This window comes from Nicotiana attenuata, unplaced genomic scaffold (assembly GCF_001879085.1).
Source record: "Nicotiana attenuata strain UT unplaced genomic scaffold, NIATTr2, whole genome shotgun sequence".
Taxonomy (NCBI): Eukaryota; Viridiplantae; Streptophyta; class Magnoliopsida; order Solanales; family Solanaceae; genus Nicotiana; species Nicotiana attenuata.
In genome coordinates this window covers 587672-605833 of record NW_017670415.1, presented here as the reverse complement: position 1 = coordinate 605833, position 18162 = coordinate 587672, and the positions used below count along the sequence as shown (strand labels likewise).

General features: G+C 36.9%; 2 protein-coding genes across 5 annotated transcripts; one reads left to right on the top strand and one right to left on the bottom strand.

Annotated features, from left to right (window-relative positions):
* The first annotated feature begins 3677 nt into the window (after positions 1–3677).
* On the top strand, positions 3678–13444 carry LOC109239121 (dihydroceramide fatty acyl 2-hydroxylase FAH1-like). Of its 4 annotated transcripts, none has more exons than XM_019405641.1 (7): positions 3678–3688; positions 10812–10877; positions 11400–11492; positions 11752–11948; positions 12062–12167; positions 12550–12696; positions 13071–13444. In XM_019405641.1, the coding sequence occupies exons 2-7, from the start codon at positions 10827–10829 to the stop codon at positions 13185–13187; spliced, it is 711 nt and encodes a 236-aa protein (XP_019261186.1). In that variant the 5' UTR covers positions 3678–3688; positions 10812–10826; the 3' UTR covers positions 13188–13444. The 4 variants fall into 4 exon arrangements, with proteins under 4 accessions (XP_019261186.1, XP_019261185.1, XP_019261187.1 ...); XM_019405640.1 differs by lacking the exon at positions 3678–3688 and adding an exon at positions 8364–8523; XM_019405642.1 differs by lacking the exon at positions 3678–3688 and adding an exon at positions 8808–9017.
* Positions 13445–14750: 1306 nt separating this feature from the next.
* Positions 14751–17861, bottom strand: LOC109239119 (dihydroceramide fatty acyl 2-hydroxylase FAH2-like). Its single transcript, XM_019405638.1, has 7 exons — positions 17699–17861; positions 17282–17341; positions 16889–16981; positions 16198–16394; positions 16002–16107; positions 15700–15846; positions 14751–15289 (listed from the first exon to the last, which is right to left on the bottom strand). The coding sequence occupies exons 2-7, from the start codon at positions 17330–17332 to the stop codon at positions 15173–15175; spliced, it is 711 nt and encodes a 236-aa protein (XP_019261183.1). The 5' UTR covers positions 17333–17341; positions 17699–17861; the 3' UTR covers positions 14751–15172.
* Positions 17862–18162: the final 301 nt, after the last annotated feature.

Sequence of the window (18162 nt, the reverse complement as noted above, 5' to 3'; positions counted from 1 at the left end):
GTAGCATTTGAAGTTAAGTTGAGAAAAAATATTTGAAAATTGATTCAACGTTTGGTAAAATGGTGTAAGGAAGTGAATTCTTGGCTCTAGATTCCATCAAACTCTTTATTCACGGTCACACTCGTAAATTATTTTCAATCACAACAAGATCACTATTCTATTTCTCATTGCTATTATCTTCACATATTTTCCAAACTTGAACCTCAGTTAGCATTTGCAAGGAAAACCATCAAGATTAGTCATTGGTAAAGTGGAGTTACTTGCTCATAAAGAGAATCAATTATAATTAAGGAGGCTCTCTTAGATTGGTGGAGAGAACACCTAAGTTTACACGTAGTTCCCTGAAAATAATAACCTTAGATTGACGGAGAAGTGAACTTAATAAAGCCATGAATTTTCTTTATTTTAAGCATTCATGCGCCACTTAGGAAAGGAACACAAGTTCTATGCCAGATATCACTCTAGGGGATACTTTAACATTAGCTTATTATAGTTCATGAATATTATGAGCACAATATAGTTTAAGTATGAAACTAACAAGGGAAAATGGTCAAATTTGTCCCTCTGCGATAAGGAAAAGATCAAATTTACTCTTCGTTATACTATCGGTCTAAAAATTATATTAGTTGTTCAAATATACCCCTTCTCCGTTAAAGCTGTCCAAAGTGGATATCCAATGGCGCTGACATTTTGGTGAGATGGACACAACGTGGCATGCCACATCATCACCCCAACCTATATGTAAATGCTCGATAATAATTAGTGAAAATATTACTCTTCGTTATACTATCGGTCTAAAAATTATATTAGTTGTTCAAATATACCCCTTCTCCGTTAAAGCTGTCCAAAGTGGATATCCAATGGCGCTGACATTTTGGTGAGATGGACACAACGTGGCATGCCACATCATCACCCCAACCTATATGTAAATGCTCGATAATAATTAGTGAAAATATCTTGAAACACATGAAAAAGTGCAATTCAATGTCTTAATTTTACTTGTATAAAGCTCTCTCTTTTGCTTAAGGTGTAGCCCGCTGGGAGCAGAGTTTTTGAGGACACTTATGCTGGTGTCCTTTACAGAAAAAATCAGTTAGCACCTTATAACCTGCAATGCTGATGCAAGTTTCTGCGTGGAATGACCATAGTCTGCTAATGTAAACTAAGAAATATTTGCTTGTTATTCAACCTTGGAGCTTGTTCTTTGTTTCTTTACATTCTTTCCTTTTTTTTTTTGGTGTAGAAGGTGCATAAAGATGATTTATTTTTACTAACAGTTAAATTTACTTCGATCATTATTAAGTTCCTTGCTGAAATTCTGCTCTTCTATTTACTTTAAACTTGCTCTGGCGTTAGTTCTCCTAAAAGATTCATAGTTCAGGAATCGCATTTGGTGCTCTTATGCTAAACATTTTTGGTGCAGAAAAAAATATCTTCAAACTTGGGACATTAAAGTCTGATGCTAATTGAATCAAAATGCTCTGTTTCTTAAACCATATCTGGAAGCTTTGAAGAAATGAAGATGAGGGTAAAATGGGTTGGGGTGATGAGGTGGCATGCCATGTGGTGTTCCCTCACCAACATATCAGTACCACATGAGATTTAATATTCATCTTGAACAACTCTAACAGAGGAGGGGTATATTTGAGCTACTAGTATAATGTTAGGGGTATTTGTAAATCGATAATATAACAAAGGGTAAAGTTAATCCTTTTCTTATAAATAGAGGGGCATATTTGACCCTTTTCCAAACTAACAAACAAGCATAATAGTTTAGGGGAGGGTTTGAAATCCCTTTTTTTTTTTTCACAATTGACAAAATTACAAATTGCTATTAAGGACCTATCACTTTAAAAAAGGGGAAAAAGGTTAAATTTGTTCCTCTTCTTTAGTAAATTGTTCACGTTTATCCCTAGTTCTACTATCAGTCCAAATACGTCCCTACCGTTAAAAAAGTAAACAAAAATACCCCCAACCCTAAAGCTGTCCACCGTGGCAAAGGACCCACTCAATAAAAAATGCCACGTAATTAAATAACCCACCCTTACTTTTATTTCTTAATATTTCTTTTTTCGTTCTAAATATTTATTTTCTACCTTTTCTCTTTTTTCTCTCTTTTCAGAATCTCTGATCTCTCCCTTGTCCTCCACCATTCACCGGAAAAAATGGTCCCTCTCTCCTTTAGTTGTTGCCGGCGCCGGCGGGATCAACTGACCCGCTAACCTCTAGAAAACAATCTCTTCCTCCCGCCTACTATATCCTCCGGTGACCTATCAAAAAATATCTGACGCCACTAAAAATCAGATCCATATGAACACCACCGGAAGCCACCTGACCCAAAAACTATTTGACCACGATTCACCTTCCTTCTTACCCATATCCAGATCCTGCTCAAAAAATCAAAACGCCGACGAGCACCACTGGCCCCAAATATGGTAGATCGGGAAACCACACACACATAGATCTGTACAAAAATCAGAAAGACGGGATGGAAATGGCTCCACCACCGGTATCTTGCCGGAAGTTGCCCAACATCTGTCGCCATTTGTAGCGACGTCTTGATATCTTCACCCATTTACTTTGTCTTGTTCATTTACTGTTGCTTCTTCGAAGCTCCGATTCCGTCCCCCTGTCGTTGTGCGTTTTGGCCTGTGATTTTTGGTCAACTTTGTTTCATTGATACTATATTATGGTTGAAAAGTTATCTGCTTTACGTTGGTTTATAGCATTTTCTTTCACACTATTTTACTGGTTTATTTCTTATTGGATATGGTTGATTTGAATAATACTACAATTTATTAACCAAAATAATGGAAAGAGCAAACAATTTTAGTTCTTGAGTCCATTTTGTTGTAAGAAACAGTTGAAAATGAAACCTAGCGATTTTAACAAATGAAGACTAGAGATTTTTTGAAATGTAGGAGAAAGACGGTTGACAGAAGTTGAAAATGGTGGCAGGAGATTGTCTCAATGTGGTTCAAGGTGAAGAACGATTATTCAAGGCGCCGTTGCAAAGTATTAGATACCCAATTCTTTCATGGGTTTAGTGGTTATGGTTGCTAATGGTGGAGGCAAGGGATTCAGATGTTAGGTGGAAAAAAGAGAGAAAAAGAAGAAAAGGAAAAAGAATAAAAATTTAGAATTATTTCATTACGTGGAATTTTTTGTTAAGGGAGTCCTTTGCGTGGACAACCGTTAGGGTTGAATTTCCTAACGGTAGGAACTTATTTGGACCGATAGTAGAACTAGGGATAAACAGGGATAATTTATTAAAGTAGAGGGACAAATTTGACCTTTTTCACTTAAAAAAGCTACAGTATTTCCCCGATGGTGACATGAATGAGTTGTATGCATGACTGCCAGACTCTCAATCTTAAGAATCGAACGTGATCTACTGAGATGCTCAAAATCGGTGTAACATAATCTGCGGTCAGGATCTAACCATCCAAATCATCATCCCCAATACTAAAAGATACTTATAAAAAAAGATAAATGAAAAAAGTATATTCTTATTCCCAAATTTTCTTTTTGAACTCCTAAAATATCTCACCTTATATAGGTAGCACCCAGTTTTTATTTTGACTAGTAGTATTTGTGGTCTATAGAGAGACTTTCTTGCTAAGAAATCCTCTCAACAGAGTCAAAATCTGACCTGAAAAATTCTCAAGCTTCACGAACATTGTTGCGGGTAAGTGTTTTATTTTCAATTTCATTTTTTCCTCTTTGGATTACTCTTAGTTTTATTGAACTTTAGCTGTTTGTGAAGTAGATCTCCCATTTTACTCGGATATCATACGTCTCGAGTTCGAGCCTATAAATGGAATAATCTTAATAACGAGCGTTCTGCTTAATGAGCCTTATACAACATAAGTTCGAATTGGTTACCAGAGAAATCTAAAAAAAACTGTGTGGAATTTTGGGGTTTTATATCTTTTGCATGTGAATTGAGTGCTGGAACAAATTGTTCGAACTCCCGAACAAAATTGTTTCACGCTAAGGCGTAACAAAGCAAAGGGTTCCAATAACTCTAACCCCCGAAAACCCTAATAGATTTATCTAGTGCTAAGACACAAACAAATTTTTATGATTAACTTTTTATGCTGAAAAGCGAAAAGCCATTCTTTTTAAGGCCATATCGGCCTAATTCAAGAGCCTAAGGGCCATTTTTGAGTTTGAGAAATCATTCTCACTCAACTAAAACCTAAGGGTCGTCCTACTTCGAGTCCAAGCAAATATCCACTCGATTATAAGGACTACACTAGTCCAATCTCGATCAAACTGCCTAAGCCTCATGAAAATTTTCAAGATATGGTCAAAACGGAAATTGTACGAGGCAGAAATTGAAATGAAGGCAAATCAAAAAGAAGAAAGATCTTTTATATACGGAAATATTTACAAGGATCGGTTAAGACCCTACACAAAAAATTCAAAGAAGAAAAAATCCTAAGTGCCTAATCCTTCCCGGGAGCCTCATCTTCATCTTCACCGCCGTCGGAACCACTCACGCTCCCAGAATCATCATCGTCGGAAGAGAGAAATGCTTTAGCTTCAGTCTCAAGCTCTTTCACACTCTCGATCTCGACAGCAAGGTCAAAGTCGCGAGCATGTATCTCCTTGAGAGTCTCTCTCCGAGACTGGCATTTGGCATGCTCGGCAATACAGAATGCTCGAGCTTGAGCGGCCTCGGCATCGGATCGGTAGACAGTAGCAATTGCCTCAGCATCGGCTTGAGCCGTCTCAACCTCGAATTTGGCTTTTGCCAATTCGATGGCCAACCGAGCCTCGAGCTCCTCCATTTTTTTGGCCTGAGATAAGCTTTCCTCCTTCCAACTTTGGAGTCGACGTTCGGCTGATGAAAGTTGGGCCTGAACAGTCTCTTTCTCCGAGGCAAGACGGTCCATGTTTTGCTTCCATCCCAAGGTCTCAGCCTCCTTCGTGATGGCCTCCTCACGGAGCTGCTCGATCTTCTCAGCCTTCTGCTGAACCCGCATGATCGAAGTATTAGTCGTCATCCCCGAACGGTTACATCACACTTCTAAAAAAAATTCATTACCTGCTCAATCAGGTCGGTTTGTTCTTTATGGGCTATGGCCAATTCGGCTCGGAGGACCTTGATCTCCTCTTCTTTTTGCCCGCAGAGAAGTTTGAGGGCATCTCTCTCCTCCGTGAGCCTCTTCAGATCGGCCTCACACCGGTTCAGCTCTGCCCGGGATTTAGAAAACGCTTCCTGATGAAGCGTCAAGGCCTATGAAGAAAGAAAGAAAATCAGGCAAGAGGAAATAAAGGCAAAAGTAGTATTAATAAAGGAAGCTAAGGCTTACCTGAATCGGGAGTCGATGAGCCTCGTCAAAGATACTCGATGCATCGCCTAGATCGGAAGCATCTTCGACCCCCGTGAAGCAACCACGGAAAAGGTCCTCCCTTTCGTGGGCCGTTCCCACATCGGGGGTCCCCATGGACTGGGCTTCATGAATTTGCCCCTCGGAAAATGTGGGGAGGGGCGGCGAATCGCTAATATCAATTGCCCCAAGCGAGTCACTTGGGGCATTTTCTTTGTTTCGAAGGGCCTCAGAATTGGCCCCTTCAGGTACGTCTATCGATTGCTCGTCACTGCGGGAGGCATCTTCGGCCTCAGACGACTCGGGGACTTTGCTCGGGCCATCTTCCGAGATTTCCTCGGTCCGAGGCTGAACCTCTTCGATCATCACCGGCTCAGCAGCCTTTGGGACCTCGGCGCTTCTCTTTCGAGACACCAGCTCGAAGGTAGCATCTTCATTCTCCTCTTCTTCATCTCATAGTCGCTGAACTGCATCCGCAGGCAGGACAACGGTATCCTTCTTTGACCTGCGATCCTTGCTCTTCTTGGGCTTTGGAGTATCAGAGGGCGAGACCCTTTTCCTCTTCTTATCCTTAGCCGTCTTCGGGGACTCCTCCTCCCCAGACGGAGGCCTCACGACGGCAATGTCTCTGAGGCATGTACAAAAAGAAATCAAGTGAATGAGAAAGGAAACATTTCAGAAAAAGACCATCAAATACATGAAAAGAAGCTTACCATGATTTTTGGCCTCCCATCGGCCCCTTGCCAAATCGCGCTACTAGCGCTCGACATATGAAGAGGTCGATGCCAGTTTTCTAACCCATCCCTCAAGGTTCGGAATTGCACCGGGCATCCAAGAAACCGTTGCATTATATGAAGGAATATCGATGAGAAAAAGCGAAGGAAACAAGACAGTAAATGGAGGCCATGGGTGGGGTTTTCTACTTACGCTTCATGTTTCATTCCTCCGGGAATGGCATCTTCTCGGCCGGGATTATGTCGGAAGTCCTCACTCGGACGAACCAACCCATCCATCCTCGATCCTTGTCCTCGTCTATGCTCGAGAACAACACCTTGGTAGCCCGACACTGAAGCCTTATTAACCCACCTCGATAGAGACGAGGGCTGTACATTCTGATGAGATGGTCGAGGGTGAAAGGCATCCCTTCGCCTTGCCCACGAAGAATCGAAGCAGAATAACGATCTGCCAAAAGGAGGGATGGATTTTACCTAGGGTTACTCGGTATTGGCAGCAAAAGTCGATGATGACGGGAACGACAGGGCCCAGCGTGAAAGGGTAAGTGTAAACACTTAGAAACCCTTTCACGTAAGTAGTGCTGTCTTCTTCAGGGGTCGGAATCACCACCTATTTATCTCCCCAGTTGCAATCCTTCTTCACCTGCTCGAGGTCATCCTCAGTTATTGAGCATATATATCTCGACATTGGCTCACATCGGCCAGGGACCGATGAATTTTTCTCGACTTTGAAGTAGGAAGTAAGATCACACCCCCTAGGAACACACTCCTCGAGGCGTGGCTCCACCGACGTTTTATCGCCGGCTAGCCGCGATGAAGAAGCTTTTTCCTTTTGAGGAACAATTTTAGATGTTTTTGCCATTTTTATATGGATTCAGAGAAAGAAGAAGATGGGATTTGTTGTTTTGAGAAAATGTTGACAACAGGATTTGAAGAACTTGCAGAATTGAAAAACTTAAAGGAAGTAGAGTGCTTTCAAGATTAAGGGAAGTTTTGCAAGTAAAGTTTGAGAAAATTATGATGAAGACCTATTTATAATGTTTTCTATGACGATTCAAAGACACTGGTGGGCGACCATCAACTGACGCTCATTAATGATTTTGGGAACCGTACCGACGCAACACTTCGGTCGCTTCCGTCACAAAGATGATGTCATAGATGGTCGAGGCATAAAATCGAAGGCTTAGTTCGTTTCTTCTCATTACACTCTAAGAAACGAGGGGAGTATCTGTATACGGTTAAAATAGGGCCTGGCCGATTTTGCCATTTAATCGAGACCAGGGAATCACGTTGAGGGTCAGTCTCGTAATGGATCAGGTCAGAGCACGAAGATAAGGTATCGAGCTCGAGAATCAAGGTGCTCGTCGAGATCGAGACCAACAGCGGTCGAGACCATATATGACAGACTTTGAACGAAGCGCAATAACGGAAAGGCGAGATATCCGTAACCGGTCGAAGATCACGGCGGAAATCTCGGAACTGATCAAATCAAGGGCGGTTGTTTAGGCTAAACATGGGATTTCACTTTTGTAATTAGAGTTATACCATAATTAGGATCCCTCTACTATATAAAGAGGAGTCCCCATCATTGTAGGCACTTTTACATTCACACAGATCAAAGCAATACTATATTCTCTCTTTAATTTATATTCTCTCGTTTATCAGCTTGTTGCATTTTAATCGTTCTTGCATAACTAGCTCGAGGGTATTCAAGCTCGAGGGCTCTGTCCAAACGCTGGTTTGCTTTATATTATTGTCAATTTTCATCACTTATCTTTACGTTTATCAATTGGTATTAGGTGAAATCACGTATCCTTAAAACCACATTATAAGTTTAGTTATTATTCAATTTTTAGGGTAAACAATTTGAGCTACTAATATAACGTTAGGGGTATTTATAGACCGATCCATAATATAAAAAAGGGTAAAGTTACTTTTCTTATAATAGAAGGGCATATTTGACCCTCTTCCGAACTAACAAACAAGTATATAATAGTTTAGGCGAGGGTTTGAAATTCATTTTTTTCACAATTGACAAAATTACAAATTGCTATTAAGGACCTCTCACTTTAAAAAAAACTACAGTATTTTCCCGATTTTGACATGAATGAGTTGTATGCATGACTGCCAGACTGTCAATTTTAGGAATCGAACGTGATCTGCTGAGATGCTCAAAATCGCTGTAACACAATCTGCGGTCAGGATCTAACCATCCAAATCATCATCCCAAATACTAGAAGATATAAAAAGATAAATGAAAAAGGTTTATTCTTATTCCCAAATTTTCTTTTTGAACTCCTAAAATATCTCACCTTAAATTGGCAGCACCCAGTGTCTGTTTTGACTAGTAGTATTTGTAGTCTGTAGAGAGACTTTCTTGCTAAGAAATCCTCTCAACAGAGTCAAAATCTGACCTGAAAAATTCACAAGCTACACGAACATTGTTGCGGGCAAGTGTTTTATTTTCAATTTCTTTTTTTTCCTCTTTGGATTACTCTTAGTTTTATTGAACTTTAGCTATTTGTGAAGTAGATCTCCCATTTTAGTCGGATATCATACGTCTCGGGTTCGAGCCTGAATGAAATAATGTTAATAACGAGCGTTTCGCTTTAATGAGCCTTATACAACATAAGTCCGAATTGGGGTTTTATGTCTTTTGCTTGTGAATTGAGTGCTGGATACATTGTGGAATTGGTTGCCAATTATGTAAATCACTGTTTTTTTTTTTTTTTTTTAAGTCAAACACATTTTCGTAATTTTGTACTACTTTTGGAGCAAAGTTCAGATTTGTTTTTTTTTTTTTTCTGATGAAGAGCAAAGTTCAGATTTTGTTGACAAAGTTGTTACAGAAATTTGATTGGTTCTATATATATATATATATATGTACTAATTAATTACATAGGGTAGGGGAATACTAGGCGAGGAATAGAGGCTGCAAGTTCATGTATCCAACCAACTGACCTACTAAGATTTCCCATTTACCAGTTAACTAGAAGTGCTTTTCGTTGTTTTTGTTTCTCAAAACTGCAAACTTTTTCCTATTTTTCAAAATCGTAATTTTTTTTTTGTTCTTCCCTAAGTTTCAACTGTCAAGGCAAAAGTTTTTTCTTTTTCTTTTTTAGAAATATGAGTGCTCCCTAATTTTTCATCTGCCAAACTATAAAAAGCGCCATATATTTGAAACGCTTCAGCTTTCTGGATAGTCATTTCATTTGCGGTTATCTTTTATGATTTAAAATTTTACAGTTTTGTTTTACATTTGCAAGTAATCTAGTATCTGATGAATCAATTGTGTATGGAGAATATTTATTTTGTTGGTCTGTGTTGCTTTAGGTGAATTATTGATTCAAAATTTTCTATTCTTACCAGGTTTCACTTTTATATGTGGTCTGATAGAAGCTTTTGTTGATAATTTGTGCATTGAGTGCTTAAATGGTCTGGATTGCGGAGGCATTTCTTTTTGAATATCTCCATGTTGGCTCTTTTTTACTTTTAAGCCTTAGGCATCTGTAATGTTTAACTTAAACAAGGTTAATGATTCAAACCATGGTAATGACAATGACAAAATGATATAAGGCTTCTTTTTAAACTACACATGACATTTGGTATAGTGGTGTTGTCAGGCAATATTATTTTTATTCTTCTTGAAGTACATCTATGCATGTCTTAAACTTTGCTTTTTGATCAATATTTGTTTAGATACAACGATGTCTGAATTCTTACCTTAACATTAGGCCTGAACTTAACAGGGACTAACCAAAAAAAAAAAGGAAAAAGAAAAAAAGGAAAGAAAAAAAGAAAAAAAAAGAAATTCTTGCCATAACATTTATCCCTCTCAAAATGGGTCACTAAGCTAGGAATTGTGCTTGGACAGAGGCTCTACCAAAGAACAATTGTATGTCTTCTCTAATTTCCATGAGTGTGTTGTGGAACAGGTAGATCATGAGAATGATGTTTGCTTGATCACGGTAATCAAACTTGCATGAAATATGCCAAAATATTATTTGGGGCGGTGTTATCAAAGGCGTGCTTAAGCCCTGAAGCGAGGCTCAAAGCATGTTGAGCGCTTCGCTTCACTTAACGGGCGCTTCAGTGTTGTCGTCAAGGCTCTAAGGCATACTTTTTCCTTGCTAACGAGCGTAATCCGGAAGACGCGACACTAAACAGTTGATATTTCACTTTATCGTAAATTGTCTTCAATTACTTTGTCCATATATTTGGTATTCATACTTATAGAAATTAGTCTTGGACTACACATACATATTTGTAGTTTTTCTCCATTTGCGCCTTTCTTCATTAAAGCCCGCGCTTTATTTGCGCTTTGCACTTAAAGCCCCAACAGACCTTAGAGCTTTTTTGCGCTTTTCGCCTTTGATAACACTAATTTGGGGTGAAGTCAACTAGCTAGCAAATCCTTCGAGCTAGTTGATTAATACATGTACCCAGTGACATGACTAGTTAATGAAAGACGTCAATTTCTAAGTTGAAGAGGAAGTATAAGTTTAACTCAAAGCTAATCAGAAAGAAAATATACAACGTCAGATGGCTGATTTCTGTATTGCCTCCTTATTTGATGGTTTTTATTTCCCTTATATTGTCTCAATCAGAAAAAGTAACTTTAAATGGTTGCACTCAAATGGTGGAACTTTTCATCGTCTCCTTTTGCAGTACATCTTCTCTTGGATCCTTCCTAACATAATTACTTTCTTTTTCCTTTTTATTGTGTCCTATCAACTAGCTTCAAAGTCCCACAATGGTTGCACAGGGCTTCACTGTGGATTTAAATAAAGCTCTAGTCTTCCAGGTGAAAATTGCAGCACTTCGTATTTTTGTTTTAGAAGATCAGTTGAGTAAATGCTGCCATTAATTTATCTCATAGTTTCTTTCTCCTCATGCTTGTCTGCTACCAATGGTCTAAATCTTTATATTTGTGTAATTATAGATTATTTGTAATTTGAGCTCATAAAGTAAATGTGTCGTCCCAGTTGTTAACTTGTTGTTATCATATATCTATCTTTAGGCCTCAAAATCCTTATGTTTGTTTCTCTTGCCTAAGAGCTCAGAAATAAATACGACAACAGAAATAAAAAAAGATATACAAAGAGAAGAAGGTTCTCTATCCTGACATTTTTAGATAAAAAACCTATTCTAGTGATTGTATTATATCCAACTTCTGTTTGTCATGTCAAACCTAATTTTTTAGCCCCTATCATTATAACCTAACTGGAAAACTAAACAGTAAAACTCTTTTATTTAACACATACTCTCATACCAATAAGATATCTGCTTTTCATTTTTTTTTTTGACTACTGGAATATGTTCTCAGGTTGGCCACCTTGGAGAAGCTTATCAAGAATGGGTTCATCAGCCTATTGTTAGCAAGGAAGGACCTCGATTTTTTGAAAGTGATTTTTGGGAGGTATTGCTTTATTTAATCCTTTTCGCCCATGAGACTCAAAAGGGTCATTTTCCATGCTCAACCATCTAAAATAAGAATGACAAACTTAAGTGCTTTCATTTGTAAGAATTGCTCGAGGGAAATAGAAAACTTGCTAGACTTTGAATCTGCCTTTGCCAGACAAATGAATCCTGTACTTATACCAGAATCCATGTAATATTCTTCTGTTTGACGGGACCTCCATCTATAGTAGTATTGAAATGATTTATGTGTGGAACAGTTTCTGACTCGCACAGTTTGGTGGGCAATTCCAGTCATTTGGCTCCCAGTTGTATGCTATAGCATCTCAGTATCGATCTGGATGGGCCATACCGTTCCCCAGGTGACATTGATGGTAGTTCTTGGAATTTTTGTGTGGACATTGATGGAATATACTCTTCATCGATTCCTGTTCCATATAAAGACGAAGAGCTATTGGTAAGTACGCTCTGTATCTCTTCTGTCTCCAGAGGGAGGGAGTTTTGCACTTCTAGTGTCCTGCCAGTTCGACTCTATTCTTTTACATATTACGTAATTGCAACTTGTTACAGGGCAAACACGGCTCATTATCTTCTTCATGGTTGTCATCACAAGCATCCTATGGATGGTCTACGCCTTGTTTTTCCTCCTGCTGCCACAGCTATTCTTTGTGTACCGGTATGTTTGATTTTGAACAACTAGCTTATTTAATATTTACCTGACAACCTATGTGGATATAATTATATGTACACACACAAATTGGCATCATGTTTTAAGAGGTTACAAAGCTATTTAGTGAAAAGAGAAGATGGTATATACCAGTGTTATCAAAGGCTCATTTTAAACCGATCGGTACCTAAAAAAAAATATAATTGGCACATATGTGTATTAGTTGTTAAGAAGAACATTATGAATGAAATTGTTACTCTCTTCTTGAATTATATATATTTTTTCCTTCATTGCGCTTTTTCTTACTAAAGGCCACACTTAATTTGCGCTTTGCGCTTAAGCCAAACTCCCTGGAGCTTTTGATAGTTGATACGGTGCTTTGTTGTCGCAGTTCTGGAATTTAATCAAACTCATGTCAACTCCCTCTACTGCTCCTGCTTTATTTGGAGGAGGCTTATTGGGGTATGTCATGTATGATGTAACACACTACTACTTGCATCATGCACAACCAACAAGTGAAGTGCCAAAAAATCTCAAGGTAAGTGGCGATACATGATGCACCCCTCTAATGTTTTCAATCTCATTTGTAATTCTCTAATGAGCTTAGCCCATATATCGCTAGCTTTATATCAACCTATGATTTTTATCTGGTCAAGTGTCTAGTTTTTGAGATGTCTGCTTGTATCATGAGGCATCAGTCTAGCAAAATGCCTATGTGACACTGACGGATTTAGATCTGTACTTGCTTCCTTTCCCGTGTTCAATAGTGGTGACAATTGTGTGATAATGAGGGATTCAGCACTGATGTTTCATCTTTGAGTTTGTGGGAAATCTTTTGATACTTGTACGGTATACAAAAAGGATTAAACGATCTTTAACCCTACAATCTTTTTCCCTGTTTTGTCTTGGCAGAAATATCATTTGAATCATCATTTTCGCATCCAGACCAAAGGTTTTGGTATCACTTCATCTTTCTGGGACAAGGTGTTTGGGACGCTACCAAAATCGAAATCAGCCAAGAGCAAATGACTCCTTTCGGAGGAGAGAATCAGATTTTTAATTAAACATTATTAAGTAGAAAGGGTAAACATCTTTCTTTACATCCTTACATTCTTTCATCTGCTGTTACATGTCTTCTATCTGCAAAAAATTGTCTTCATCAGTCCGTCTAGGTTGTATTTAGGTTTTCCGTTGGACTGCATGTTGGGTAAGTTGCCTTCGTCAATTGGACTGGAAAATTATATCCGGTTAATATATGTAGCGGAGGTTCTATTTATTTCATTTCATTTTTGTGGAGAAACTAGCGCAGGTTGTACTCCTGTCCTAAAGTGACCTACTTGCTTCACTTTATAAGGTTGAGTCAATTTTCTGTCTAAATTAAACGTTGATAGATTATCATTTTAGAGATATACAAAATATAGCAAACTGTGGATTTAGAACTAATTGATTATAATATCACGATAAAGAAAAGTATTACAGCCAAACAAAATGAGATGCTATGAAGGAAGAGTATGATCTCAGAGGTTTTCTTGGCAACACGTTGGAAGACTTCTGGCAAAAGAATTGTTCAAGTTCTTTTCATTTTTGATGGTTTTTAAGGCCAAAACTTTGCGTGGACCAATATTTCAATTTTAATTATTAGATCATATAATGCTACATTTCTTCCCGTCTTCGATTATTTTCTATGAGAGACAATAAATAGTTTAAGACTGAACTACTTACCATTTAAAATAGGTTACGATTGAAAATAATACAAGTTGGATTTTTTTTAATAATCCATAATGATAGTGATAATTGTATAAACTACAAGAATAAGCAAAATAAGTGGCGTTGTTGAGGTAAGGTCGTAGAGGTCTCATTTTCACAAGATTCATTAGGGAGAACAAACTAATTGAACGATTTAACTTTTTACCTTGTTTGTAAACGGTATAAAGGAAATGGAGATATTCTTGTGAAAAAGGATAGAAAGATTAAAAACTCCACTTTGTCTCAGAAAAAACAATGAAAAAAAGGATTGAAAGATTAAAATTTGCATATTGGTATAGCTGCGATTATCCTTGTGAATTATGATAGAGTAGGAGTACAGTCTTAAGGATGATAAAAAAATATTACTTTTTTTTTTTTTCTAGCTGCCTAAGTCTTGGTTGGTAGAATTATTTAGTACTTGTGCTAGTCGGAGGTATTAGGTCCGCAGTAGAATAGTCAAGATATGCATATAAATTTGAAAGAGTAATCAGTGGATACTCGCAAAAATATCAAATTCATATAGTATTACATATTAGAGAAACTAATTAATAAAGTGAAAACATTCCGAAAAGAATACAAATCACACACGCGAAAAAGAAAAGAGAGTAATTATGCGCCATAGATGAAAAGCTTACGTCTGTGCACCCACAGCACGGACAGAAACAGCTCATTCTTTCTTTTTACTGTGTGAAAAACTTTTACTAAAAGAGTTTTCACTAATAAAAGCATACTATTATTCGATGTGTCATTTTACTTGACGCAATGATGAAACATATCGAGTATACTGTATGACCAACTAATTTGCATAAATATTGAAGGTTATTGTCAAAATCTAATTGCACAATAGAAAAGCAACAGACATTCACAATAAGATAAGTAATAGACTACATATTGTCCAAGTATTTCTTTCTCATAGTACACTTGAAGAAACACTACTTTACAATGTGAACCGCATTTAGTGTCACCCTAATGTATTTTCATCGCGAGCAAGAGTTCCTAAAAGACTTAAAAACCAAAAGTAAGGGAAATTATAGATTGGAATGAACAAAAGCAGAAAAATAGGCTACAAATTTGACCCCCCCAAAAAAAGAGAAATAGAAAACAAAACATATACTATACTTGTTAGGTTAGTTACATTAAGAGCAATTTTTCATATTTATAGTTTTCTCCGACAGTCACTGCCATTATTATTTTTCCCTTCTTCAGCTAGACTTCAAAGAACAGAAGTTGTAGCAGCTCATGAGAAACTTCTCCAGCTTAAGTTTAATTCATCCAATTTTCTTGCTAGATTTGGGAGGTAGTGTACCAAAGATCTTGTCCCAAAAGTCTGAAGTGATTCCAAATCCCTTATCTTGAACTTTGAAGTGGTGGTCCATATGATATCTCTATAATACATCACACCAAGGAAAAAAGAATAACACATTAATAAAAGTTCAAAAAAATTACAATTACAAGACAAGCATCTCCACGAGTAACTCATATTTAATTTTATGTTTCTTTTTTGTTTACACATTCGATATCTGAAATTTACTGGTCCAACTAATCCACTAGGGGGAAAAAAGCTCCTACCAGAATATTTTCTAATTTTAGGACTCGAACTCGAGATATCTGATTAAGGATAAATGGACACAATTATCCCACCATACCCTCAATGGTATTTATCTTGTTAATGTAACTAATGTAAGTTAAGTGACAGGATAATTAACATGATAATTATCCTATTTTACTTGATCATGTATATATACTAGATGTGACCATTCAGAATACAATGTAAATTCTTGGATAAAAAATGTACCTTGAGGGAATGGGAAACTCCTTTCAATGGTTTCCCATGGTGTAAGTAGTAATGGGTGCAGTCATACATGATATAACCCAACAAACCTCCTCCTAGAAAGGCAGGGGCATAGTTGAAAGGTACTGACACCTTTACTAGACTCCATAGCTGCAGTAAATGATAGTATAATATCAGAATATAAGAACAACTTCACTGTGAAAAAAAGAAAGTAAAACAATGCTTCAATCGAGAATTAAGTTCTATTTGTAACGTATAAACAACCTCTTGCAGAAATGTACGATAAAAATATAAGACGAACTTACAGGGACAAGAAGAATAGCAGTAGCAGCAGGGGGAAAGACAAGCCTTAGTCCATCCATAGGGTGCTTATGGTGACAACCATGAATAAGATAGTGAAGTGTGTTTCCCCTGGCAATATAATTCGTGCTCTTAATTACTTTAAACTTGGAAATGAATATATATATATATATATATAAGAAATAGGATAAAGGTACGTACCAATATCCAGATGGTTTCATGTGAAAAAGAAAACGATGTAAAGAGTACTCCAGCAATGTCCAAGTAAAGATGCCAGCAACAAGAGTTGCAGCTAAGTGAGGAGAAGGAAGCCCTCTGTTTGCAGATATTGAAACCAACCACCCTACCACTGGTACCCACACTGAAGGAATTGCCCACCATGGGGTCCGAGTCAACAACTGTTTCACATCAAAAACTCTTGTAACACCATGGGTCGTCTCTGTTATATATATATATATATTATTGATTTAATAGTATACAAATTCTTCTACACTATTCTAGGTGCCCATGTGACTCGTGATTGAATGGATGAAGGAGGTGAGATCAAATTGCTCTTGTTAAACAAGCTATTAGTCAATAATTATGTTAGTTGTATATATTTTGTATGCCGTTTCTACCCCGACAAACATAAAATATAAAATTTTCCTTTGAACTATACCATTAATCGGTCCATGCTCATAGAAGAAAACCTTAATGTCAAGGGGCAGAGAATATGAGCCTAGACTTTGTACGTAGCAAGCTTCTAGGTTAGATGATGAAGAAGAGGGAGAGAAAATAGGGAAGATTAGATTTTAAGACATTATTTCGTATATAATTGATAAATCTTTAATATTGATGTAAATAAGTTTTAAAGTAGTATAGATACATAAAAATCTCTAACTTTAAAAATTACCTCTAAAAGTCCATTTGCAAAAAATCTTGGGCTTTCTTTGGTGATAATTGGCTGATGAACCCACTCCTCGTATGCATCTCCAAGATGGCCGACCTATTAAAAGGTTCATGCTTTATTAGAAAAGCTAGAAAAGGAAGGAAAAGAAAGGGGAAATCACAATTTTACGTTTATTTCTTTTGTTGAAAGGGTTAATTTAAATTATTTAATTAAAAAATTACAAGAGCTTTGTTTTCATCAAATAATACAAGACTATAAAGCAAATCACAATTCCATTGGACGGTGATAAAATAGTTTCGTATACGTATGACAAGAATTAGGAAGAAAACATGTAAGTTTCTCTTGAAGATGATGCAAATTCTTGTATGAGAATATAAAGACGTAAAGAGATCTAACCTGGAAAACGAGTGGCTTATTAAAATCCACTGTGAATCCCTGTGCCACCATCTTGGCACCCTTTTATATTACATGAGTAGGAACAAATTAATCATGATGTATTTAAAAATAATAAAAATTACAGTACTCATTTTCATATATTAAACTTAATTGAATATGGCAACAATTAGAAGATAATAAGTCATGTCCCATGCAAAGGAAAAATGATCTTGTTTCTAGATCCCCTCATTGATTTATTTTTATAGATCTAAGTTTTGATAGATAGAGTTATCCGGAAAATACATGTCGCATGTGGTAAAGAAAAAATGAATGTTGTTTTGACATGACAAAAATTAATTGCTTGAACATTATTAATTTGCAATCGAAATCCTTAAAGAGAATACATCCTAGAAAAGAAGAAGAGTAATAGAAGACAACCTAATGACACTGCTGTTTGATCTCTGAAGCAGATCGAGAACCAGATAATAAATTTCTTCTTTAATGTGAGGGAAGAAATTAGAAAACCAAGATGAAAAGAATGGAAAAGGGTAAAAACTAGTAAATATATCAAGTCTCCGACTTAATCGTCAGAGAAAAAGGAGAAAACGATGAAATTTACTTAATAAATAAGAAAACAATGGGAAATTAGAATTGTTGCGATTGAATGGTTAGAGGTTGCGAATATTTAGGACAGCCCTACGCAGGGAAGCAATTTAGCAGAACCTCAAAATAAATACGTATTTAATACTGAACACTAAAATTATAGGTAATGCACGTTAATTTGACAGAATATGTTTTGTTTACTCATGCCCTCTTCCCAAATTTCTAGTTATCCCGTTTTTTGAAATTATAAAGGTAATAATTCTGCAACTATTGATTTTAAGAAATTTATGTATTACATT